Source organism: Chiloscyllium plagiosum, unplaced genomic scaffold (genome assembly GCF_037043375.1).
Source record: "Chiloscyllium plagiosum isolate Xiang-an unplaced genomic scaffold, Cpla_swu_hap1 HiC_scaffold_25, whole genome shotgun sequence".
Taxonomy (NCBI): Eukaryota; Metazoa; Chordata; class Chondrichthyes; order Orectolobiformes; family Hemiscylliidae; genus Chiloscyllium; species Chiloscyllium plagiosum.
In genome coordinates, this window is record NW_028270163.1 from 28,069,233 (window position 1) to 28,095,868 (window position 26,636).

Consider the following 26,636-nt stretch of genomic DNA (forward strand, 5'->3'; position numbering starts at 1 on the left):
GACTTCAGTTTCAAAGAATCATATTGGATTTTCATCGAGAAAGACGAGCAGTGGATACATGGGAACACCACCGCCTCGCCAAGTTTCATCTCCCTGCCAATCACCATCCTGACTTGGAAATATGTTGCTGTTCCTTCACTGTTGTTGGGCCAACATCCTCAATTCCCTCTCTTGTAGGTCAACCTGCAGTGGTTCAAGAAGGTAGTTCACTATCACCCACCACCATCACCACCTTGAGCAACTACGTGGAGGCAATAAGTGCTGGACAGCCACCATTGGCCCATGAATGAATGAATTAAAAAGAAAAGTTAACTCTGTTTCTCTTTCTACAGGCTCTGCCAAACCAGCCTGAGTTTCTCCAGCATTTTGTTTGAAATAAAATATCAATTTTCCACAGCATCTGCCCTTGTAGGGTATAATGGGATCAGAAGTGAGATTTTCCTCAGGTAGGGGGAGGTATCTCTCAATAAGTATGTGAAATCCACTCCTCAATGGAAATAAAGTCAGGATCCCATCCTCATCCGAGCTTGGACATTGAAAGCAGAGGCGATCCTCCCTTGGACTTGTCTAATTGGCTTTTCGCTTTTTAATTGCCTTCATAATCTAAAGAAATTGTTTTAACCGTGTTTCTTGGTTTTCATGATAGGACAGGAATCAAGTTCCCTATCAGCTAAGGGATCATTTGAGGCAGGTATAATAAGGAGAGTTTCAAAAGTAAAATGACAAGTTGGTCTTGATCAGTTATTTGAAGAGCTCCAACCATGGTCTGTGACAGACTGCAGTTCAAAGCACTACCTCTAAGGGTGCTGTCATTGTTTTGATTAGCTGACAGTGATCCAGATGCCTCTCGAAAGGTCAAAGGGATAGACACTGAGAACCAGCTAGGAGGATGCAAAGCTCTCATGGTGGTCATTATAGACAGAGGATCAGAACTTCTGACATCAGAGAGCAAGTGCTTCTGAAGGCTCGGGGTTCTCATGGCAGCTCTCTGCTGACCCCTGCAGTTTAAACAGACGGGACCTCCTCCTTCCCAGAGACTATTGAGCTCCATCGTTGCTGACTGGGCCACCACCGCCATTTCTGCAAAGTGGTTATGGGGGTGAGGAAAAGGAAACTATTGGCGAGGGCCTAAGTGATGCATGGTTACAAGCGGGTACCAGATTAAGTGTTAGCTACTCAGATTAGAATATGAGGTAGAAAGGAATAAGTGAGTTACAAATTGTTTTAGCTTGAGGAGTGCTGGGAAAGTCAGTCTAAAGCTTCAAGTGGAAGTGTTCTTCTACTTTGCCTGTCACCCCCTCCTGAGGTTACTTTTCCTGCACCCTTTCCAGGTTAGAAGAACAATAGTCTTGCTGACCCCTTTAGCTGCTGTCCATGTTTAGTTGGAGGGTCTATCATCATCCTCACTGCAGCCCCTTCTGATCTTGCAACAAGATATTTGAGTTGGAGTGAGCGACCCAGGCAGCAGACTTTCCAATTCTCTTCTGTGTTGGGGGACATCTAAAGATCAAAGTGCTGGTGAATTGTTGCCACAGTCATTTTCGTTAGATATCTTTGCTTTGGCGGAATGGAGCAGGTATACCCCTGAGGAGTTGGGGTGCTAATGTCAAATTTGGATGACGGGGCTAAGATTTAAATAGGTTCATTTCTAAGATTGGTTTGCTGACCTTAAACTAGTTCCACTGTTTCTACAAGAAGTGAAGACAAAGGATTCCACTTTGGACCCTGTTGTCACATCTGAATTCTAGAACATCTGGCTGTTTAATGCACCTGTATCCTTGACTCTAAGCAAGATAGGATCTGTTTTGTCTTTCATTTAAGGTGCATTTACACTGGTCTACTGGGGATGTAATTACATTTTATCAGGTACCAATATCCTGTTTGGGGGAGGGGGGTGGAATTTGCTAATGCTGTTCAGGAGGGTTTAATCTAATTCAGCAGGGGGATGGGAACCTAAATTGTAGTTCCAGTGTCCAGGAGATTGGGAGTAGTGAGGTTAGGTTTCAAGGTCGCAAGAGTTCACTGGCAGCTGGAAAGTGATTTGAAGTGTGTCTACTTCAATGCCAGGAGCATCAGAGATAAGGTGAGTGAACTTGCAGCATGAGTTGGTACCTGGGATCTTGATGTTGTGGCAATTTCGGAGACCTGGATAGAGCAGGGACAGGAATGGTTGTTGCAGGTTCCAGGATTCCGATAATTCAGTTAGAACAGACAAGATGGTAAAAGAGGGGGAGGTGTGGCATTGTTGGTCAAGGACAGTATTACGGTGGCAGAAAGGACATTTGAGGACTGGTCTACTGAGGTAGTATAGGCTGACGTTAGAAACAGGAAAAGTGAAGTCAGCCTGTTGGGTGTTTTGTATAGGCCTCTGGTTCCAGAGATATAGAAGAAAGGTTAACAAAGATGATTCTGGATAGAAGTGAGTGTGACAGGGTAGTTGTTATTGGGGACTTCAGATTTCCAAATATTGACTGGAAGTACTGTAGTTTGAGTACTTTAAGATGGGTCAGTTTTTGTCCAATGTGTGTAGGACTGCTTCCTGACACAGTATGTAGACAAGTCAACAAGAGGTGAGGTGCTGGGAAATGGTACTGGGGAATGGGCCTGGCCAGGTGTTAGATTTGGAGGTAAGTGAACACTTTGGTGAGAGACCACAACTTGGTTATGTTTATCTTAGTGATGGAAAAGGATAGGTATATACCACAGGGCAAGAGTTATAACTGGGGGAAAGGCAATTATGATGTGATTGGGCAAGATTTAGGATGCATAGGATGGGGAAGGAAACTGCAGGGAATGGGAACAATTGCAACGTGGAGCTTAATCAAGAAACAGCTACTGCGTGTCCTTGATAAGTATGTACCTGTCAGGCAGGGAGGAAGTGGATGAGCAAGGTAGCCCTGGTTTATAAAAGAAGTTGAATCTCTTGTCAAGAAGAAGAAGGCCTATGTTAGGATGAGACATGAAAGCTCAGTTAAGGCGCTTAAGAGTTAAGAGTTAGCTGGGAAACATCTAAAGCTAAGAAGAGTCAGGAGGGGACATGAGAAGTCATTGGCAGGTAGGATCAAGGAAAACTCTAAAGCTTTCTATATGTATATCAGAAATAAAAGAATGTTAAGAGAAGGTTTGGGGCCAATCAAGGATAGTAGTGGGATGTTGCGTATGGAGTCCGAGGAGTTGGGGAAAGCGCTTAATATTTTTTGTCAGTATTCACACGGGAAAAAGATAATGTTGTTGAAGAGAATACTAAGATACAAGCAACTAGACTAGACAGAATTGAGATTCACAAGGAGGTGGTGTTAGCAATTCTGGAAAGTGTGAATATAGATAATTCCCCTGGGCCAGATGGGATTTATCCTAGGATTCTCTGGGAAGCCAGAGAGGAGATTGTGGAACCTTTAACTTTGATCTTTATGTTGTCATTGTCTACAGGAATAGTGTCAGAGGATTGGAGGATAGCAAATGTTGTCCCCTTGTTCAAGATGGGGCGTAGAGACAACCATGATAGTTGTAGACCAGTGAACCTTACTTCAGTTGTGGGTAAAGTGTTGGAAAAGTTTATAAGAGATCAGATTTATAGTAATCTGGAGAGGAATAAGTTGATTAGGCATAGTCAACACGGTTTTGTGAAGGGTAGGTCGTGCCTCACAAACCTTAGTCAGTTCTTTGAGAAGGTGGCCAAGCAGGTAGATAAGGGTAAAGCGGTTGATGTGGTGTATGTGGATTTCAGTAAGGCGTTTGATAAGGTTCCCCACGGTAGGCTATTGCACTATATACGGAGGCATGTGATTGAGGGTGATTTAGTGGTTTGTATTAGAAATTAGCTAGCTGAAAGAAGACAGAGGATGGTGGTTGATGGGAAATGTTCATCCTAGAGTTTAGTTACTAGTGGTTCTGTTTGGGGCCATTGCTGTTTGTCACTTTTATAAATGACTTAGATGAGGGTGTAGAAGAATGGGTCAGTAAATTTGAGAAATATACTAAGGTTGGTGGAGTTGTGGATAATGCTGAAGGATGTTGCAGGTTATAGAGGGACATAGATAAGCTACACAGCTGGGCTGAGAGATGGCAAATGGAGATTAATTTGGAAAAATCCAAAGTGATTCACCTTAGAAGGAGTAACAGGAATGTAGAGTAATGGCTAATAAGATTCTTGGTAGTGTAGGTGAGCAGAGGGATCTCTCTCTCCATGTACATAGATCCTTAAGTTGCCACCCAGATTGATAGGGTTGTTAAGAAGGCATACAGTGTGTTAGTTTTTATTGGTAAAAAGATTGATTTTTGGAACCATGAAGTCATGTTGCAACTGTACAAAACTCTGATGCGGCCACACTTGGGATGTTGCATACAGTCCTGGTCACCGCATTATAGGAAGGACGTGGAAGTTTTGGAAAGGGTTCAGAGGTGATTTATTAGGATATTGCCTGGTATGGAGGGAAGGTCTTATGAGGAAAGGCTGAGGGACTTGAAGCCATTTTCATTGGAGAGAAGGCAGTTGAATGGTGACTTATTGAAGCATCCAAGATAATCAGAGGGTTATATCGTGTGGACAGTGAGAGCCTTTTTCCTCGGATGGTGATGGCTAGCACAAAGGGACGTAGCTTTAAATTGAGGGGTGATAGATATAGGACAGATATCAGAGGTAGTTTCTTTACTCAGAGTAGTAAGGTAGTGGAACATACTGCCTGCAACAGTAGTAGATGTGCCAACTTTAAGGGCATTTAAATAGTTATTGTGTAAACATGGATGATAATGGTGTAGTGTAGGATAGATAGGCTTCAGATTGGTTCCACAGTTTAGCTCAACATCAAGGGCTGAAGGGCCTGTACTGCGCTGTAATGTTTTATGTTCTTTATTTCCTCAAAATGAAAATTTGTTGGGCTAGTTAATTTATAATTTTTTTTTTAAATCATTTCAATCAGATTAGTGTATTAATTTTCTGCTGTGAACCAGTTTTGACTAGAAGTTGTTTGCATTCCAAATTATTTTTAGCGGTCAATTTGACCATATTCATGGGACAGTTTTATATAAACTGACAATGTGAATCACTTAACCATTTTAATAAGTTGTTTGAGTTTTATTAAGATTAGTGTACTGAGATTTACACTGCAGTTTTCGTTTGGCAAGCCAGTTTTATGAACTGGCATAAGCCCTTTTTTTTTCTAAGGTAGTATAAATTTAGCTTTAAGTTTGAAAGCAAATATTTACATTATCAACCTGAGCAGGATTGAAATTGAGATAGAAGGCTGTTGCACCATTTATTATGGGCTAAGTCCCAACTGGGCTCTGGCTATCAAAGTACAGGATTGTAAGTAGTATTTGAAAATAAAGCTCCCCTCTATCAATTTGTGACTGATACTGCAATGCTGCCAGTGTTTCTCTATAAAATTCAAATCAGTTATTAAAATGGTTGTGATCCACATTATCAGTTTATGAAAACTGTCATATGGATATGGTCAAATGATTGTTGATAATTTGGCATGCAAACAAAGTTGAGTTGAAACTGGTTCATAGCCAAATGTTAATAATTGTGATTAATTGGCAAAAGCAATGCTATTCTTCAATAATTTCTGGATTAATGATACAGCCTTTTTTTTAAAGCAGCAGTTTAACTCTTCTTGGCCCTTGTTTGTCATGAAAAATTTGTTCCATGCTCAATGACCTGGAAACTATGTATGTGGTTTCCATCTCTACATTGTCTCCAACGGTTCTGCCATATGAACTGAAAATTTGTAAGTTTGATTTTGAAACCAGGAGTGTAATAAATCAAATATTCAGTCAACTCATTGGTGCACCAACATGCAGATACTGTATAGCAGAATACAGATTCGCTTTTGTTGTTTTCCTTGAAGGAAGTTTCCAATTCCTGTCAATGTATGAATTGGGAGCAGGAATAGGCCAATCAGACCCTTGAGGTTTCTTCACCATTTGACAGCATTGTGGCTGCTCTCAGTGTGGTTTCTACCTTCCTGTCTGGCCCCGCTATCCTTGTTATCTGGGTCATTTGAAAAAAAATCAACAAGCTTGAATCAAAACTAAAACTCTGTACAGAAAGAAAAGTATTTAATATACACATCACAGCTGCTCTCATGAAAGCTAATATTGCATTGGCAAAGCCAAAGTGCACATTAATGTTTTAGTCTTGTGGTAATAGATTGTGTGTTTTGATATCTGGGGGGGAAAAAAAATTTCCAATATACCAAAGAACAATCTGGACATGTTCGCAAACAATGAGGTCAAAATGACTGAAAATCATTCATGTTTCATTTTTTTTTATGAAATAGGCACCCAGTATTTTCCTGCTTTGTTAACTTGCATGCATGTGTGAAGGAAGATGAGAATCTAGAAGATAGAAGACTATGCCATATGCAACAGCTGTATAGTATTTTTGTGATGTAGGAAATGCTAGATTTGCTTTTTATTTTTAGCATACAACTACAAAAATGTAATTACAGCTCTGTGCAGTCGTGGAATCTTCATGACCCTTGGGTAGCTAATGGGTGGAGAAAGTGAGGACTGCAGATGCTGGAGATCAGAGCTGAAAATGTGTTGCTGGAAAAGTGCAGCAGGCCAGGCAGCATCCAAGGAGCAGGAGAATCGACGTTTCGGGTATGAAGAAGGGCTCATGCCCGAAACGTCGATTCTCCTGCTCCTTGGATGCAGCGTAGCTAATGGGTGGAACAGGTCAGAAAGGCTTTGTGGTGTTATGTCAAATTCTCTAGCTGATCAGTAAGTACATGTTGGACCGCAGCCATTGTGGGAAGATGAAATGATTGCTGTACTTTTCTGATTGCACAAATTAAGGCTTTGCAGTAATAGGCAGAACTCCTGTTGCATGGGTTCAAAATGGGGCTTTCAAGAAATTTGGTTTTCTTCTTTCTCTTTCCCTTTTTTCAGAAGTAGATAACAGAAGATATGTATCATGGAAAAAAATGTGACTGATTATTTCCAAACAGCTATTTCCTCTTCAGGAGGCTGTATACTTTAGATTCCAACATTTGTAGTTTTTATGTCTCCATTTCCTATTCAGATTGGACGTTAACTATCTCCCTCTTTTTCTGCCATTTCTAGTTGTAGTTGGAAAGCAATTTTAACTTTGAGACGAAGTGCAGTTCTTGAGCATTGACCCTTGCTCAGGATAGTTCAGATGATGAACAGGGAAAGATGATCTTGTATCTATTTGGTAGCTTGCCATATCACTTGGGTGGTCTCATACAACATCTCGCCATTGTTTTCCAATGGAGTACAATTTTTTTTATTCTTGCATGGGATGCAGGAATTCCTAGCAGGGCTGGCCTTTGTTGCCTGTTCCTAATTGCCCTTTAAACAGATTAACTCTGTAGGCCATTTCAAAGAGCAGTGAAGAGTCTAACGCATTGCTGTGCATTTGAGGTTGGAAGCAGGCAAGACCAGATAAGAATAGTGATTTCTTTTCAGAGATGACCTATTAGCTTTTAATTCCAAATGTTAATGCATTAAAGTTTTACCATCTGCCATTCGCCTGGGCTCTGGATTAGCAATTCAGTGGCATTTCCGGTCTGAAGGGAGTTGCGAGGATGCAGTTGGGATAATCAGTCCATTAAGGAGAACGCCCGTTTCTGTTTTAATTGGAGTGTGAGTTTTTTAACATCCATTGAATGAGAAAGATGGGGTCAAAGTTTAATGTTTCACTGCAAGGAGCAACGTAATAATTCTTTCACAATATACAAGATTATCAGTTTTGGACATGCTCAATCCTGCATTGGGACTGAATGAAGCTTTGGCACCTAAATCAGAAAATGTAATCACATCTGTACCTGTCTGTATTGTCTTGGTGATTCAGATTGAAAACTGTATGGTATTGTGTTTCATTATGTTATGGGCTTTGAGTCAATAGTTCATTTTTTGAAAACAGAACAAATAAACCTGCAAAAAGTGGTTGCCTGTGGGTCACCTGATTTATTTTTGTCGATTTGAAATTGCTCTCATCTGAATAGGAGACAAAAAGGATATTGCAGATTTGAGAATTGATGTCTTTCCTGAATCTAATCTGAATGGATAATTTCAAAATGAAATGGCTCATTCCTTACACAAGGACATTGGCTGACTCAGACTTTCAAGGTGTCGAACGACAACACAGGATACTGAAATAAACAGGCATCGCCAAAATACTTTGAACTTATGGAAGTCACATGAGCAAAACCAATTGGGTTTTCTGCTTTTGTTTAAAAAAAACCAAAAGTTGCCTACAGACAGTGTAGTCCACTAAAAATCATTGAACATGTTATAAACAATCCAAGCAGTCAAATGAATAAATGGCAATACACTGAAACTGGATGAATGATGCCCCAACCTGTTCTGACTTTAAATTCACTTGAGAAGTAACCTCCTAGAAAGTCAACTATAAGAAACTTAACAGCTTATTGACAATCCTTTGCTTTACCAGATTTCCATTTCAAATTAAAACATAACCTTCATCTAAAAATGTAAAAGTCCATCACACAAGACACTGGAATAATTTTCAAGTGTATTGCTTTAAATTAATCTGCATCCACTCTGTGTTTGTGAGCAAGACATGGCTTTGTGTGATATATTTATTTTAAAGTTCACAGAGCCTGTTGCTGGAATTACTTAATGAGGATGCTCACTCTACAGGGCAAGAAAACACCACCTACCTTTTTTACAGACCAATATGCTGTTCACAAGAAGTAAAAGGAGCATTTAAGTTCTATCCATATTATTTGGCTTTAAGGTCATAATTAACAATGAAGTTTTTTATTTCATTTGTGGAGGCATCACAACTGTTCTTCCATGCTGAGCAGATATTTGACACTTTTTGCAGGGCATAAATAAATTTCATAGTAATTTAACAGCCCGAATAATTAAATTTATTGGTAGTCTTTCAAGTAGTTTGAGTTGAAACATTAAAAATTCCTCTAATTTTAGTAAACCAAACTTGTCCTAAAATGCCAACTCCTATACAAGATGTAAAGTCTCTAAAATTACTCTTTTAAAAACTGAACTTGCTCACTCTGAATTCTGAATTTTTTTTCTGTAACAACAGCCTCGCAACATACACTCCCTTGATTGATGACTTGCATTGTAAAGTGGGTAATGATTACTCCAACATTAATGCCCCTTTGTTCATTCCTTGGAAATCCACACATGACTTGGAACAAGTAGGTGTGTTTTTTTATTTTATGCCAAGTTGGAAAAACTTAACGATCAAGGTTTGGTAAGTCTAGACTAATCTGCTTGGTAATGTTTTATTTTACAGAGTTATAACTCTTGCTTAAAAGATGCAGGAGACTAAAAAGTGACTAATCTGGTGACTTTTATAATTCCATTAACAAGACAACTAGATTTGAAGTAATTCTGAATGAGTTGTTTAGTTATCTGTCATGTTTCAGAGACTGCAGATTAGTTGTAAGTTACTCAGAACTTCTGGTAGTTTTTCAATGTTTTACATTTTGTAGCAATACACAAAGATAATGGGAAGTACTGTGCTAAAATATTGTTTTACGGCTGAATTTTTCTTGAAAGTAATTTATTTAAATTATCCTTACAAAGGCAAGTTCCTGCCACAGATTATGGCTATCACCTTTTTTGAAATGTAGGTATCAATTTACAAACTGCAACAAAAACCCAAGAGTAAATTTCTTCTCTGACTTCGCTCTTGTGACACATATTTCAATTGCTGTGCCTTTTCCATCATTGTTTCAGCACAGCTGTGCCTAGCAAATGCCTCGTGCATCAACTGTTTTCGTGGTTAATGGCAGCCTTTTGTTCTTCATTTATTCACCATCTAGAATTGTGTTTCATTGGTACCCTTTCCCCTGCTTCTGTGGGAGGACAATGAAAGAAATGCATTCATCGTAAGCTTTTAGATAAATGAGAACATTGAAATTTAAGGATTGCAACTTCAAATGTGAACATAAATTATGATCAATGTGCAGGAAAACCATTTTCATTAATGAAAATGCCTGCATATCTTTAACCTTTTCATCAGTCGTGTATCTTGCTTTACTTTGTGTAATGTTATGAGGGTTGAAAGGGTTAATGCTTAACAGTGCCTTGAGCAACCCCCAGCATCATGATGTCAAAGAGACTTGGTTGGAGAACAACTTAGGACCTATCATCAGGGTCTTCCTAATAGTCTTTGTCACTATGTCTATTGTTAGTTGTACCCAGATTCTACCATGCAATAAACCACAATTGTTTAGTACTAGCACCTCTTCTCATTAGGCTATCGAGTGTTTTTTCTCCACCAAGCTAGACCAAAAAGGTACTCAAGATTTCTCAGGACAGAGAATGGTAGCAGCAAATCCATCACAGCTCCTACAATACGATTAGCAGTTGCGAGCATTCATTTTAGAAGATATCTGCAATTGGATATGTATCTATATTAAGTCTATCTATCCCGCACTCTGCCTTAATCAATCCCATACCAGTGAAATACTAAACCGTGGCCTTGCCAGTCTCAACCATGTTTCAAGAGCTTTATTTTTTTTTTGAGAACATCTGTCAGATAAGTTACAAATGCAAGAATACGTTTTCTTCATTCCTAGCAGGAGCAGCAGATACTTGATAGCCTCATAACCTCTAAAGATCATGAGTCAGTTTTCTAATGCACTGCGAGTTGGAAGAATATTTGGCTCTAAATTTCCCTCGTGCTCTCGAGACAACATGTACATGAAGTAAAATAATTGTTTCATGTCTTTCTAAATGGGTGCATTAAACCAGACACCCCCAGCTGAAATGTATCCCGAGGGGGATGCACCAGTGCGACAAGTGCCTGCAGAGCTTGGACTCTGACCTTTAAATCGAACACTTAATCAACATGCATTATCTTGCTGCAAGTCTCATAACTAACAGAATGCATTGTTTTTAAATGTATTGGTGGGATGTGGTTGTTGCTGGATGCTTATTGTTCATTTTTAATTGCCCTTGAAGATGGTGGTGGTTATTTGGGTCTTGTCTTCATTGGTTTTCCAAGTGTGCGCAATATGAAAACTCTACGTTCTTGTTACGCATTCAAAGCAACCCCCTGAAAAGCTATTGCAGGAAAGCTTTCATTGCAGACCTTTTTCAGTGATTTGTCACAGGGAAAGCCAGAATGTTGTTTTTTTAGCAGCAGTAATATGTACCCACATCAGAATGATGTGCAAGTTGGAACTCACCAATTTGCTCTTCCGATAATATCAGACAGCTTACTAACATGTACATAGTTTACATTTCCTTTATGTTGCACTTTAGTTTGGAGTAAGTGTTATCAACGATACTTTATAATGAGGACATTGTTAAATAAGTGGCATTTGATTTGCTGTGAACGTTATGCGTGACCATAGGTGGGCTGGGTTGAGTTCAGTTACTTCCCAGTTGACTGGGCAAAGAATAGACATTGAATTTAGGACTCTTAATCTATACTTTACTGATCTTGATGCATTTAAAATTCCTTGGATTGAAATTTGAAACCCTCACCAAATAACGCAAGATTACTTTTTTTCAAACAGGAACACAAGCATCATATCTGAGAAATGTACCAATATTTTCAGAATGTATCTTCTCCCTGTAGATTACTTTAGGGTATATGAATTCTAAAATTGGTTCATCCTATTACATTAAATTAGATTCCCTCCAGTATGAAAACAGGCCCTTCAGCCCAACAAGTCCACATCGACCCTCCAAAGTGTAACCCACCCAGACCCATTCCCCTATCCTATATTTACCCCTGACTAACACACCTAACACTATGGGCAATTTAGCATGGCCAATTCACCTGACCTGCACAGCTTTGGATTGTGGGAGGAAACCAGAGCACCCGGAGGAAACCCACGCAGACACGGGGAGAATGTGCAAACTCCATATAGACTGTCACCCGAGGCAGGAATCGAACCTGGGTCCCTGGCGCTGAGAGGCAGCAGTGCTAGTCACTGTGCTGCCCCAATTGTAATATTATCAACCTGTAACTAATAATAACATTTTATTTAACTAATGGTTGCTTAGTACCTACTTCCTAATGGCTTCCACTGTTTAGTAATTCCAGTAGAACTAGATAATATTCTTCAGTAGTTAAATCATACTCTTAACTAAGATTACATTTTCATCCATAAGATGAAGCTAACAATAAATCATTGAATCCTGAACTGTTTTTAAGTTGGTGAAAACCCATCTACCTGTATGGAGTTACACTTAAAATGGTGCACCTCCTCACCCCATCTAGTGACCAGAGTAAATGAGTGCAAACAAATAAAATATACACTTATTCAGTAATATGGTGATACTGGTATTTTACAGAATATTTATGCAGTCAGTCATACAGCATGGAAACAGACCCTTCGATCCAACTAGTCCATGCTGGCCATGTTCCCAAACTAAACTAGTTCCACAGACTTCATTTGGCCCATATCCCTCCAGTCCTTTCCTATTTTTGCACTTAACCAAATGTCATTTAAATGTTGTACCTGCATCTTTCACTTCCTCTGGCTGTTCATTCCACATATGAACCATCCTCTATTTTAAAAAAGTTGCTCCCATGTCATTTTTAAATCATTCGTCTTTCACCTTAAAAATATGCCCCCCCAATTTTGAACTCCCCATGTTTGCTATTCACCTAGTCTATGCCCCTCATGATTTTGTAAACTTGTATAAGGTCACCCCTCAACCTTCCATACTTCAGTTTTTTTTTTAAAAAGGTCCCAGCCTATCCAGCCCCTCCTTATCAAACTGAAATCATCCATTCCCGGCAATTTTTTCTGAACTCTCTCCAGTTTAATAATATCCTTCCTATAACAGGGCGGCCAGAACTGCGCACAGTACTCCAGAAGAGGTCTCACCAATGTCCTGTACAACCTCAAAATGATATCCCAATTGCTGTACTCTAAGATCTCATCTATGAAAAACAAGTGTGTTACATGCCACCTGAACCACCCTGTCTACATGTGGCACAAATTTCAAAGAATTATGTACACGAACCTCAAGGTGTCTATATTTTGCAGCAGTACCCAGGGCCCAGCCATTCATTGTAGATGTCCTGCCCTGCTCTCTACCTTCCAGTCTTCAGTCCATTGACCCAATTGATCAAGATCTCTTTGTAAACTTAGATCACCATCTTCGCTGGCCACAATACCACCAGTTTTGGTGTCATCCACAAATCTACTAACCATGCCTTCGAAACACTTATCCGCATCATATATGTAAGTTTTGTTCTCGAGTAGGAACTAAATTTCTCAAAGCTGTCTGTCCAGTCTTCTCCTGGGTTCATTTAAAAAAAAAAGTCTTATACATGTAAAACAGAATATACTAGACATAGGTACCAGATTAGTCATTTTCTTTGGCATGGAGACATAGATATCTCTGGGGTAATTGGAACAAGCAAGCATCTCAAAGCTTGATGAAAAGGAGGGGAAATTAACAGATGCTGCAGCCATAGGAAGAATGTTCACAAGTTAACTGTGAAAGTTTGCTCTTTAAGTCAACTTCTCTTGTGCTGAAGAATTGGTTGTCTATAATTATATTAATAAATAGTGCATTATTGCACAATTCTTAATGAAAAGTGTTATGAACAGATGAGGGGTTGAATTGCTTTCCTTTTTTTCTCCTTAATTGTAACAGGCTTACTTAAAATTTGGAAAATAGACTTGCCAATCACCAATTGCGTGTATGCATTTAACTATTTGTGCTGGATTAGGCAGATAAGTTTCAAACAGAATAAGAGTTTGTTTATTTTTGTGAAACCTGACCTCTGTGTAACTATTTCAACATCAATACAAGGTCCGAAACACAATGCTAATGACAGGATTGCTATGGTCTATTAGTGCACAGATATTCTGAATGAGTATTACAACTCAGTGCCATTCCCCTTCCTTTTTCCCTATAACCCAGAATATTCTTTCAATTCAACTGGTCATCTAGTACACTCTCATAAAAAGTTGTTGCACACATTGGTTCTTTGGCAAATTACCTTTACTCTGTGTATGTCTCGTACCCCGTTCTTTTATGAGAGCTTCTCCTCTTGATGCATGCACACACGTGACTTCTCTCTACCTGTTAGTAGAAGTCCAAAGATTCATTGCATAGTCCAAAATGTAGCTTGGGTTTGTTTCTGCACTCATTTGTTAATATTGGTTTCATGGCTTCCAGAGAGTAGATATTAAGTAATGTTCTGTTGTTTTTTTTTCTGAAAAAGTGTCATATTGGACATGCAATGTTATCTGTGGAGAATAAAAACAGTTGATGCCAGACCTTCTGAGTTTCTCGAGCACTTTTTGCTTTACTTTTGATTAGATTGTACTGTCTTTAAATCAGTTTTTGATTCAAGATACTTGTGTCTCCCTGCATAGGAATGTGCTTTATATAGTGTTACAAACTACAGCCATTTTCGTGAGAACCACTCTTCCTTTGTTTCAATGAAATATTCTTCCACAGCTGGAAAGTGCCTTTTTAAAATGGTCTGAAATGTGAATCCAATGAATAAAATTCTAAATTAATGTTTGAGCTCATCTTCAGGAAAGTATGTTCTTGATCTAAAATAAACTTAATTAAGTATTGGCTGACAAACATTATTCTGCTATAATCTAGCAAAATCACTTTTAAATATCCAAAGAAATAAAATGCAACCTTTTAAACAAGTGTCTAATTGAAAAATATCAGATGACAGGTGATATTTCTATTGTGCTCATTTAGAAAATATCTTGAAATGCCTGATGAAGAAGATCGTTGGAAGACCCAGTTAGGTTATTTATGAATACTTTTGATGCAGACGTTTCTAATTCTGTCTTCTGTAGTAGCAGTTGCCAATGCTTGGACCGTGCACTTGAAAGCATAATGCTTGTATACCTAGGGTTTTTCACGCTATTCTAGATGTGAGTATTAACTACCTTTTTAACACACTGCATAAAATTGATGTTTCTTTTTAAATTTATTTCTATATACCCTTTTCCCCAACCATTTCCATACCTTCTCAATTACTTTCAAATGAGTGAACTTAATTTTCTATGTTACTTTCTGCAATGCATTGTCGAGAACAGCAGCCAAAGTAGTTGGTGATGGACTATCCCAACTTTAGAAACTCAGAGTTAATATTTAAGATCTTCCTAATAAGATCAAATTTGAATATTGCTGAAATCTTGGAAGGGAGAATGAAAACTGACCTGTGTCTGTGTTGATCTGGAAATATTTGATGTTGGGATATCTTCAGAAGAAAAAATGCCATTTTTCATTCATGGAATGTGAGCATCCCTGGCTTTGCAAAATTTATTGCCGATTTCTAATTGCTCTGGAGAGGGGAGTTTTGAGCTGTCTCCTTGGACTGTAAAGACATAGGGCTGTTATGAAGAGAGTTCTAGGATTTTGTGAAGGAACAGCAATATACATACTTTCATCTCAGGATGGTGTATGGGTTGGAAAGGAACTTCAAGTTGTAGTGTTCCCATGTATCTGCTGAACTCCTCTATCTAGGTGGTAGAAATTGTGGGTTTGGAAGGTGCTATTGGAGGAGCCTTGGTGAGTTGCACCAGTGCATCTTGTAAATTGTACACATTATTGTCAGTGTACTTTGGCAAAAGGAATGAAGGTTGAAGGTGATGGATGGGTGGCCAATCAAGTGACTTGGTTCATTTCAAGCTACTTGAATATTGGAGCTATACTCAGGCAAGTGGGGAGGATACTAGGAAGCTTCTGACCTGTGCCTGGTAGATGGTGGACTGAATTTGGAGAGTCAGGGAGTTATTGATAAAGTAACTGAAGTTAGTTGAACCTTTAGCCTGAGAAACTCCTGCAGTGATGTCCTGAATCTGAGATCATTGACCTCCAACAATCACCATCACATTCTTTTTGTGCCATATATGACTTCAGTCAGTGGAGAGCTTTCTCCCTGATTCCCATTGACTTTAGTTTTGTTGGGGTTCATTGTGTCACACTAAAACTATATATACTTGCAAAGGGTTAGTGTGCATTTATGGAGGAGGAAAAATCTGACTGACTCTGATATTGTCGTCATCTTTTTGAGTCAGAGTCAAAGAGACATATAGAACGAAAACAGACCTTTCAGTCCAACTTGTCCATGCTGACCAGATAGCCTAAACTAATCTAGTCCCCTTTGCCTGCGCTTGGCCCATATCCCTTAAAACCCTTCCTATTCGTATACACATCCAGATGACTTGTACATTTTTGTAATTGTACTAGCCTCCACTACTTCCTCCGGCAGATCATTTCATACACGCACCACCCTCTGTGAAAAAGTTGCTCCTTAGGTCGCTTTTCAATTTTTTTCCTTCTCACCCTAAACCTATGCCCTCCAGTTCTGGACTCCCCAATCCCAGGGAAAATACCTTGTCTATTATCCTATTTGAGCTCCTCATGATTTTATAAAGCTCTGTAAGGTCACGCCTAAGCCTCTGACGGTTCAGGGAAAACAGCCACAGCCTATTCAACCTCTCCCTGTAGCTCAAATCCTCCAACCTTTACAACGTCCTTGTAAATCTTTTCTGAACACTTTCAAGTTTCACAACATCCTTCCAATAGGAAGGAGACCAGAATTGCCCACAGTTTTCCAAACGTGGCCTAAACAATGTCCTGTACTCAATGCTGTGACCAATAAAGAAAGCATACCAAGCACCGCCTTCACTATCCTATCTACCTGAGACTCCACTTTCAAGGAACTATGAACCTGCACTCCAAGGTTTATTTGGAGAGATTGAAATATTTTCACAACGAATATGTCGTACTGGCCAATGTATAATCAAGACAGGATTTTTTAAAATGGTTATATGTATTTGGATATGTTACTTCAGCTTCTCTAGGTTTATAAATACAATTACTTCTGTTGTGTGAACCCTCAAAATTTTAACAAAAAATTCTTTATTGACTGTTTTTAAAGACTTTTTTGACCAGAAAAGGAATTAAGGTTTATGGTGAGAGGGTGGGTAAGTGTAGCTGAAGCCTTAAAAAGAGCAGCCATGATCTTATTGAATTGTGGAGCAGGCTTGAACGGCCAGATGGCCTGTTCCTGCTCCTGGTTCTTATTTTGTAAAAGTGTAAACCTAAAAGTGTAAACCTTCAGAAAAGAAACATTATGCAGCTATTGAGATTTTTAAAAACATTTTCTTCCCTGAATAGGAATGAAATTGGTGAGATTTAAAGCCTATTCTTCTTGAGATGGCTGTTATAATTGAATATCCTTATGTTACATTATGGAAGTCATAACCATATATATTGCCTTTTAGACAATAGATAATAGACAATAGACAATAGGTGCAGGAGTAAGCCATTCTGCCTTTCGAGCCTGCACCACCATTCAATATGATCATGGCTGATCATCCTTAATCAGTATCCTGTTCCTGCCTTATCTCCATAACCCTTGATTCCACTATCCTTGAGAGATCTATCCAACTCTTTCTTAAACGAATCCAGAGACTGGGCCTCCACAGCCCTCTGGGGCAGAGCATTCCACACAGCCACCACTCTCTGGGTGAAGAGGTTTCTCCTCATCTCTGTCCTAAATGGTCTACCCCGTATTTTTAAGCTGTGTCCTCTGATTCGGCACTCACCCATCAGCGGAAACATGTTTCCTGCCTCCAGTGTGTCCAATCCTTTAATAATCTTATGTCTCAATCAGATCCCCTCTCAGTCTTCTAAACTCAAGGGTATACAAGCCCAGTCACTCCAGTCTTTCAGCGTAAGATAGTCCCGCCATTCCAGGAATTGACCTCGTGAACCTACGCTGCACTCCCTCAATAGCCAGAATGTCTTTCCTCAAATTTGGAGACCAGAACTGCACACCGTACTCGCGGTGTGGTCTCACCAGGGCCATGTACAGCTGCAGAAGAACCTCTTTGTTTCTATACTCACACTCCCTCTTGTTATGAAGGCCAGCATGCTATTAGCCTTCTTCACTACCTGCTGTACCTGCATGCTTACCTTCATTGACTGGTGTACAAGAACACCCAGATCTCTTTGTACTGCCCCTTTACCTAAATTGATTCCATTTAGGTAGTAATCTGCCTTCCTGTTCTTGCCACCAAAGTGGATAACCGTACATTTATCCACATTAAACTGTATCTGCCATGCATCTGACCACTCACCTAACCTGTCCAGGTCACCCTGTAATCTCCTAACATCCTCCTCACATTTCACCCTGCCACCCAGCTTAGTATTATCAGCAAATTTGCTAATGTTATTACTAATACCATCTTCTATATCATTAACATGTATTGTAAAAAGCTGCGGTCCCAGTACTGATCCCTGCGGTACCCCACTAGTCACTGCCTGTCATTCCGAAATGGAGCCATTTATCACTACTGTTTCCTGTCAGCCAACCAACTTTCAATCCAAGTTAGTACTTTGCCCCCAATACCATGCGTCCTAATTTTGCTCACTAACCTCCTATGTGGGACTTTATCAAAAACTTTCTGAAAGTCCAGGTACAGTACATCTACTGGATCTCCCTCGTCCATCTTCAGAGTTGCATCCTCAAAAGATTCCAGAAGGTTAGTCAAGCATGATTTCCCCTTCATAAATCCATGCTGACTCTGACCTATCCTGTTACTACTATCCAGATGTGTTGTAATTTCATCCTTTATAATAGACTCCAGCATCTTTCCCACCACTGAGGTCAGACTAACTGGTCTATAATTTCCTGCTTTCTCTCTCCCACCTTTCTTAAAAAGTGGTATAACATTAGCCACCCTCCAATCCTCAGGAACCGACCCCAAATCTATCGAACTCTGGAAAATAATCACCAACGCATCCACGATTTCTCAAGCCACATCCTTCAGTACCCTGGGATGTAGACCATCAGGCCCCGGAGACTTATCAACCTTCAGACCTAACAGTCTCTCCAACACCAAATACTGGCAAATATAAATTCCCTTCAGTTCAGTTTCCTTCAGCCACTGTTACCTCGGAGATTGCTTGTGTCTTCCCCAGTGAACACAGATCTGAAGTACCAATTTAATTCTTCTGCCATTTCTTTGTTCCCCGTAATATATTCCCCTGTTTCTGTCTTCAAGGGCCCAATTTTAGTCTTAACCATTTTTTTGCCTTTCACATACCTAAAAAAGCTTTTACTATCCTTTTATATTTTTGGCCAGATTACCTTCGTACCTCATTTTTTTCTCTGCGTATTTCCTTCTTGTATCAGTTTATACAAGCAGCCCTCAAGCCTATTCTGCTATTCAAATATACAGTATATTGGCTGATAAAGTATCACAACTCTACTTGTCTGTCTTTGCTTTAAGGCTGGCTACCTTTTACAAAAAGATCCATTGACTGGAATCTTGAAAATAAAAATGGATCCAGCAGTCTAAATTTTAAACTATACTATACCAACAAAATTCTGTTTTACAAGGTGTGTGCTATCAAAGGTAGTGATATGACTAGTTCTACCCCTGCATTTCCTGTATTGTATCACTATAAATAAGTCATCTGAAGAAAATAGAGTTGTAATAGAGATATTGGACTGGAAATATAACCCATCAGTGTACCATTTAAGTGAACTAAAACCAGATTTTTTTTTAAAATTGGCTTCTTATCAAAATCCTTTATTAATTTTTGATGCAAATATTGTCATTTTCAGTGATTCCAGTAAATAAGGTGCTTGGATTATGATATTTTCTGTGAAATCAACAATGTTCTGTAATCCAATATCTGATTTCTTGTTTCCTACCTATTGTACCCTTTTACTTTTAATATCAGTTGCAGAGTTCAATTCTCTATGAAACTATAGCTGAATTCAAAACTATAGGCAGTCTGAACTGTATATGAATATTTGGAATATGATTTTGGAGAAGATTTGTAGCTCAGGTTGTGGATCAGGTTGTAAATTTGAAGCTTACATCCTGAGTACCTTGAATGAATTATGTCAAAACCATTCAACATTACCACTTGATTAGTTGTCTGTAAAGATGCATCTTAAAGAATTCTAAGAATTTCCAAGAATGCTAATTGATGGCCTTTAGTATCTGTGTAATTTTTCAAGATTGTATAGATTATGTAATATCATTTTCCAAGAATTCTTCTGATGCATAATGTTTCAATTAAATTTGCTTCGAAATGTATAAAGAATATTAAAGTCAGAGCATAGAAAATTTATTAAATTATATATTTTTTAAATACCTGAAATCTGTTATGAAAATATTTGCTAACATGTCAATATTACTATAATTGCCACGCTCAGTAGCTTGGATTTTCCACTAAAAGTAATGGGCTATTGGTAATCAAAACTGTGGATATGCAAATTGGAAAATAACTGTTAGCCATTGCACAGTCAACATTTTAAACATCAAGATCAGGAAGTTACTGACTGTATTGCCCTATTGCTGTAGAGGTTATGCCGTATCTTTTTTAAAAGTGTCAGCATTGAGACGTGAATGGGGCAAAATGGCTGCATTTGTGCCATAGACATGGTGTTAATTATACGCAAAGCTTTCACTTGTCCATTCTAAGGTTTAACAGCTTGTTACTTCTTAACTTCCTCCCTCCTTGGCACTAAAAATTAACTCCTGCAGTATGACACCTCCATCTCTTTAGGTTTTAATAATTGTTGGAGATTTTAAAATCTTGTTGTGGCCTTTTTAAATCTGTCAATTTATTTTCAGTCCCTGAATTGGTGGTGTTAATGATTTTAATTGGCTAACCTGGTTCAGACATTTTGCACACCAAAAACACATCCTTCACTCTGATTTAAGATACATAACTGTTTGCTGTTTTCAGAAAGGTCCTAGATATCTTTAGAAGATGTTGTCAGTCTTTTTCTAATCACAACACATTCCAATGCAAAATCCTGAAGAACACTATAAGGCCAATAACCAACAATGAGATTAACTACAAGATTGTAGAGACTTAATCTGAGAAGTCCGGTTTCTGTATATTTCTCTGCAGAGAGAAAATATCTTTATCCAATAAAGATCACTGCTTTCAGAATAAATCAATGCTTTATTCATATTTGTTTTAAAATTTTTGTTCGCCTCAATCAATTGGTGCTCTGTGGTATAATATCCCATGTTACCTTCTGCATAGGTATGTACAGTATATGCTTGGTATTAATAGTGGTCCTCTTGTATTCAGTAAAAAGTCGATCAAGGTGATGGCCATTTCTATTTGTTTGTCCAGCAAAAGCTTTTATAAATAATTTGTTTATGTGAAACTTCAATCCTAAAAATGCTCCTCTGATTCAGAACCTGAATTGAGGAGGGGAGGAGAGAGAATGTAGAATAGGGAGAGTATTGAAGTTATAGTTAGCATGCAAGATTTTTGAGATCCCTGTGATCTTAAGTGGTACTTGCATTAAGAAAACGTTCTTTTCAAACTTTGCAGTGTGAAGATTAGCAAATCTCTTGGAATCTGCATCATAATGTTATAACTAAGAGGAAATTTAAGTGCAGTGTCCAATTACCATATTGATGGTTAAAATTGCAAAAACATTTTAATCTTAGGATCTCTATCTCAATGATAAAACTGTTTGACTACAATGATGTATTTGGAATGTTACTGAGAATTTCATCAATGGTTTGCCAACTGTTCTCACAGCACTGGGGCTCATTTTAAAATATGACCATAGTTTGTATAATAATTAATTGTAATAATAAATTTCCTCTAATTTGTTAATTGTGCCCAAAGGTAAAATATTGGGGAACTGAGTAATATCTAGTGATAAAAAGCTTGAACACGTCTCCGTGTTCAAATGGTCTCAAATGCTACAATTTTAAATTTTGTAGCAACTCCTTTAACTTTTTCTTGAAATGTCATATTGTTGACATAATTTTGCTTCACCTCCTTCCAAAAATCTAATATTTTGTAGCAGCTATATTTGGAGTGTAATGAAAACATATGCAATTTTTTTAAGGGGTTCAGTTTCCTTGACATTTTTAATGTGTTTGTACCTGCAGCAAGAGGTCCTCCTCTTGTCCTCCTTGAATGACTATTTTTTGAAGTTAGAAAACTAGATTAGTTTGATACTTCAGGAAGTACAAAATAGAGTTTCAAAGTTACTGTGTCCACCCTTGCCTCTTGTATGACAATTCTCAACTATTGGACTTCCTGGTTTGTCGTCATCTATGAGAAAACCAGTTACTGAGAACAGAAAGAGTCCCAATAGGCCATTTTGAGTAGTGTTTGGATGTGTGTATTTTGACCTTGGATATTTATCTTGGCATTCTAAAACCAGTTTCTGTGCAACTCTTAGCTGCTACTAGTTCATTAGTTTTCTCCCCTAATCTCTCTCAGGGATTAACTCATTTGCATTTATAGCATTACTATGATTTTTGTCACAATAATTTGATCTGTGTATGTGTATATATATATGTATGAATTGCTTTTTTCTTTTTTTTTCCATACTGGTAGGTGCAGAAAATAGCTCGATCAAGCCCAGCATTATGTCTGAATCTTCTCGAGACGCTACCGTAAAGCAGTCCATGCAAAATGAGAAGCCAGAATTTGAAAATTTTGGATATGTGGGCATTGATTCAATTCTTGAACAGATGAGAAGGAAAGCTATGAAGCAAGGGTTTGAATTCAATATAATGGTTGTAGGTAAGTTATCAAAGAACAAAGGTTTGCTTTAATTAACCTGATGATCAAATACTTTGAATTTAACACAATAGACATTGGATTGGCCTTGCATGCTTGCGCAATGTGGGATACTTATGCAAGAGACCATTTGAATCATGGGCTTAAGTCAGTTTGGTTAAGCTACTTCTGATGCACAACAGAATTGAAGCTTGTTCGTTTGAAATAAGCAATCTAGAAATATCTTTGAGATCAAAATGGTTATGGGGGCATAGGAAAAGAATAGCTGTTTTAGCCCATTGAGTCCCCTCTGCCTTTTTAATACAACCATGGCTGTTTGACCACTGCAATGTCTCTTATCCCCACTACTCTCCAAAACCCTTTTACTACTTTGGTTATCAGAAAGCTATCAATCTCCAGTCAAACCTTCAAAGAGTTTGGGCCAGAGTTGGTATTTGAATAGTGAGTTATGTGAAATTCTATTTTGGGAACTTGTACAAGGTGCATATAGAGAGAATGTTTTGTGTGAAATTTTAAAGTTAGGATTAGATTTTATTATCATGTGTATTTTAGTACAGAAATACCTGTGAGTACAGTGAGAAGTGTACAGTGTCACCATTCCCAGCACTATCTTAAGTCCAAAAGTATCTAGGTACAACAAAGTAGAAAAATAGAGAAATGAAGTCTTTAAGTGCTTGGACATGCTGCGCTTGCATTCCCTCTAAGGACCCCCCTCTCCACTGCCTTAGCCGCTCTTCTCTGCTTTGGCCAGCTCTATGGGAGACCCCGGGCTGCCTGCTCTTGCTGTCACAGCAGATGTTGGGGGACCTCCCTCACTTTTATGTTGGTCTCGCTCTTCCCACATTGGGCTTGAGCTCTGACCATTGCAGTCCAGATCCAGGCCCCTAGTTGCTGCCACGCTCTGGACGGCACCAAGAAGATCCGTTTGGTCTCCCCTGCATTTGCCACTGCTGCAAATGCTGGGGGACTTCTCTCACTGCCAAATTGGGCTCGTTCTCCCCGCGATGACTCAATCTCCCGCGTGCTGCACTCGCTCTCCTCCATGCTGCACAAACCTGCTCTCCGTAGAAGATGAATAGATCAAAGTCAGAAAAGAAAGCAGTGAAAAAAGAAGAAAAGAAAAAGTGAATAGAGCAGATGAGCTCCAGGAAGGAGCCCTTGCGTTGTGTTGCTATTCTGCTGCCATGTTAGACTCAGGAGCATTTTAGAACGAGGAGTCACTGTTTAAAAATAAGAGATCCCACATGTAAGGCAGGGATGAGAATATTTGTTTTGAGGGTAGTGAGTCTTTGGAAAGCTATTTCTTGAAAGGCAAAGGAAGTAAATTCTTTGCCCAGAAGTGGGTAGATTCTTAATCAGCAAAGGGGTGAAAGGTTTCAACAGGTGGTGGGAATGCAGAGTAATCAGTTCTGCATGATCTTAGCAAATATTGGACTAAGTTTGAAGGCTTAAGGGGTTTGGGGAGGGCCCATGGCTTTAGCTCTTGAGGTGCATTAAGAATAGTCATTTTTATTTTTGACTGCTGCCTTGATGGTGGTGATAACAGCAGCGATTTTATTTAGCAAGTGAATCTCTCATCTGGGCATCTATAGATCTTGCAACTGGTGTGCACTTTTAGCGTACAATCCAAGATTTGATGACTTAACCCCCTTTGTTTCCAGCCTCAGCATAACTTCTATGGTCGAAAGCCTTACAAACATAAAAGAATAAAACTGGGTTCTTACCATGGCTTCGTCTGATCGGCTGCCTGGTTCATTTACAAGATAGGCCATTGTTTCAAGGTGTCAGTTATCCTTATCATGATTGTTCCTTTTATACGAGACACTTAAAATAATTTATCATTGGCCAGGAGCCTCTCTTTTCCTGAGCAATATAACTTAAAAGCCGAAGACTTGCCAATTCTTTCATTACTGCGTGATGACTTGCTGCGTACCTGGAACATATTCTAATGCCATGTAATCAGTTTGCCTTAAAAAAGGCAGAAAGCTGAAGCAGGTGACATTACCTTTAAAGTTTTACATTGGTGCAGTGACCATGAGATGATTGACTTTAAAAGTCATCCAAAAGTACACCACAATATTGAGGATCCCTCTATTCAGCTTATGCGAAATGAGTTCAGAATACAGTTGCTACCACAGACTCTACTTTCAAAATTGAAGTTCCTTTACTTTTCATTTTTTGACGTAGAGATGTACAACACAGACGTGCACCCTTCGGTCCAACTTGTCCATGCTGACCAGATATCCTAAATTAATCTTGCCCCCTTTGCCAGCATTTGGCTCATAATGCTCTAAACCCTCCCTATTCATATACCCATTTATATGCATCTTAAATGTTGTAATTGTATCAGCCTCCATCACTTCCTCTGGCAGGCCATTCCATACACTCACCACCTTCTGCATGAAAAGGTTGTCCCTTAGGTCTCTGTTAAATCTTTCCTCTCTCACCTTAAACTTACACCCTCTAGTTTTGGACTCCCTTATGAAGAAGAAAAGACTTTGGCTATTTACCCTATCCATGCCCCTCATGATTTTACAAACTGTTATAAGCTCTCACCTCAGCCTCCGATGCTCCAGGGAAAACTGCTTCAGCCTATTCAGCCTCTCCCCATTGCTCAAACCTTCCAACCATGGCAACATCCTTGTAAATCGTTTCTGAGCCCTTTCAAGTTTCACAACATCTTTCCTATATAGGGAGTCCTAAATTGAACGCAGTATTCCAATAGTGGCCTAACTGTACAGAACATTAGTCTCAACATGACCTGCCAACTCCTATACTCGATGCACTGACCAATAAAGGCAGGCAAACCAAATGCTGCCTTCACTACCCTGTTTACCTCTGACTATGAAATGCACTCCAAGGTCTGAATATTTTTTTGTAAATTTTAATTGTGCATTTCAGTGGGAATGTATGAACAGTGTTTGTAAATTGTTAATGATCTGGGTTATTAAACTGCCTAGCCTTCAGGACAACAACACCGTAAAGCCTTGTCACTGCAGCCACTGCTAGACATATCAGCGTGTCCACACAGATATCACCCTTACGTGTGAGGACATGTCTTGCCACGTACATGGCAAACACTCGGCCAACGGTGTCTATCTCATGCTGCAGGCAAGGATGCCCTGAGGCATGGTACATTGATGTGACCAAGCAAACAGTATGACAATGGATGAATGGACACCGCGCAATAATCGCCAGGCAGAAGTGTTCCCTCCAGTCAGGGCAAACTTCAGCAGTCCGGACCATTCAACCTCGGACCTTCGGGTGACCATCCTCTAAGGTGGACTTCGGCACAAGTAGCAATGCAGAGTCACCGAGAAGAAGTTTATAGCCAAGTTCAGTATCCACAGGAATGGCCTCAACTGGGACCTTGGGTTCATGTCACACTGCAGGTGGCCCCACTGCACTACGCACACATGCGTGCGCACACGGCCCCTCTCGCATACACAAGCTCTGTCTCATACCCATGCACCCCCCCCCCGTACTCTATATGAATAGGAAGGGTTTGGAGGGATATGGGCTGGGTGCTGACAGGTGGGACTAGATTGGGTTGGGATATCTGGTCAGCATGGACGAGTTAGTCCGAAGGGTCTGTTTCCATGCTGCACGTCTCTATGATTCTATGATTTTCTTGTGCACCCACCCTCTCTCAGGCATAAACCACATTACACTCTCTCTCACACACTTAAGCAAGCCTACACACACGTACTCTCTCTCATATGCACACACCTGCATGCACACACTTACTGTCTCTCCCACACACATGTTTATGGGGTGAATTTGTTTTTGCAGAATTATATTTTATTTTGCTCAAAAACTGTATGAATCCATGGAAAACTCTGGAAATGCCACTTTTGTAATAGAAGCAGTCTAACACAATATTGAAACACACAGACAGACCTCACAACTTAATGCATTGTCTGAGCTGAGGTGGCACTTATTAGATTAGATTAGATTACTTACAGTGTGGAAACAGGCCCTTTGGCCCAACAAGTCCACACCGACCCGCCGAAGCGCAACCCACTCATACCCCTACATTTACCCCTTACCTAACACTACGGGCAATTTAGCATGGCCAATTCACCTAACCTGCACATCCTTGGACTGTGGGAGGAAACCAGAGCACCTGGAGG

General features: G+C 39.4%; 1 protein-coding gene across 5 annotated transcripts in view; it reads left to right on the top strand.

Moving 5' to 3' along the window:
* LOC122562098 (neuronal-specific septin-3-like) overlaps positions 1-26,636 on the top strand; it is a 290,456-nt gene that overhangs the window by 200,531 nt on the left and 63,289 nt on the right. For all 5 annotated transcript variants that reach the window (XM_043714621.2, XM_043714623.2, XM_043714624.2 and 2 more), the window contains one exon: positions 22,318-22,506. In XM_043714621.2, the coding sequence (XP_043570556.1) occupies positions 22,318-22,506 (189 nt within the window). The remainder of the gene's footprint in view (positions 1-22,317; positions 22,507-26,636) is intronic.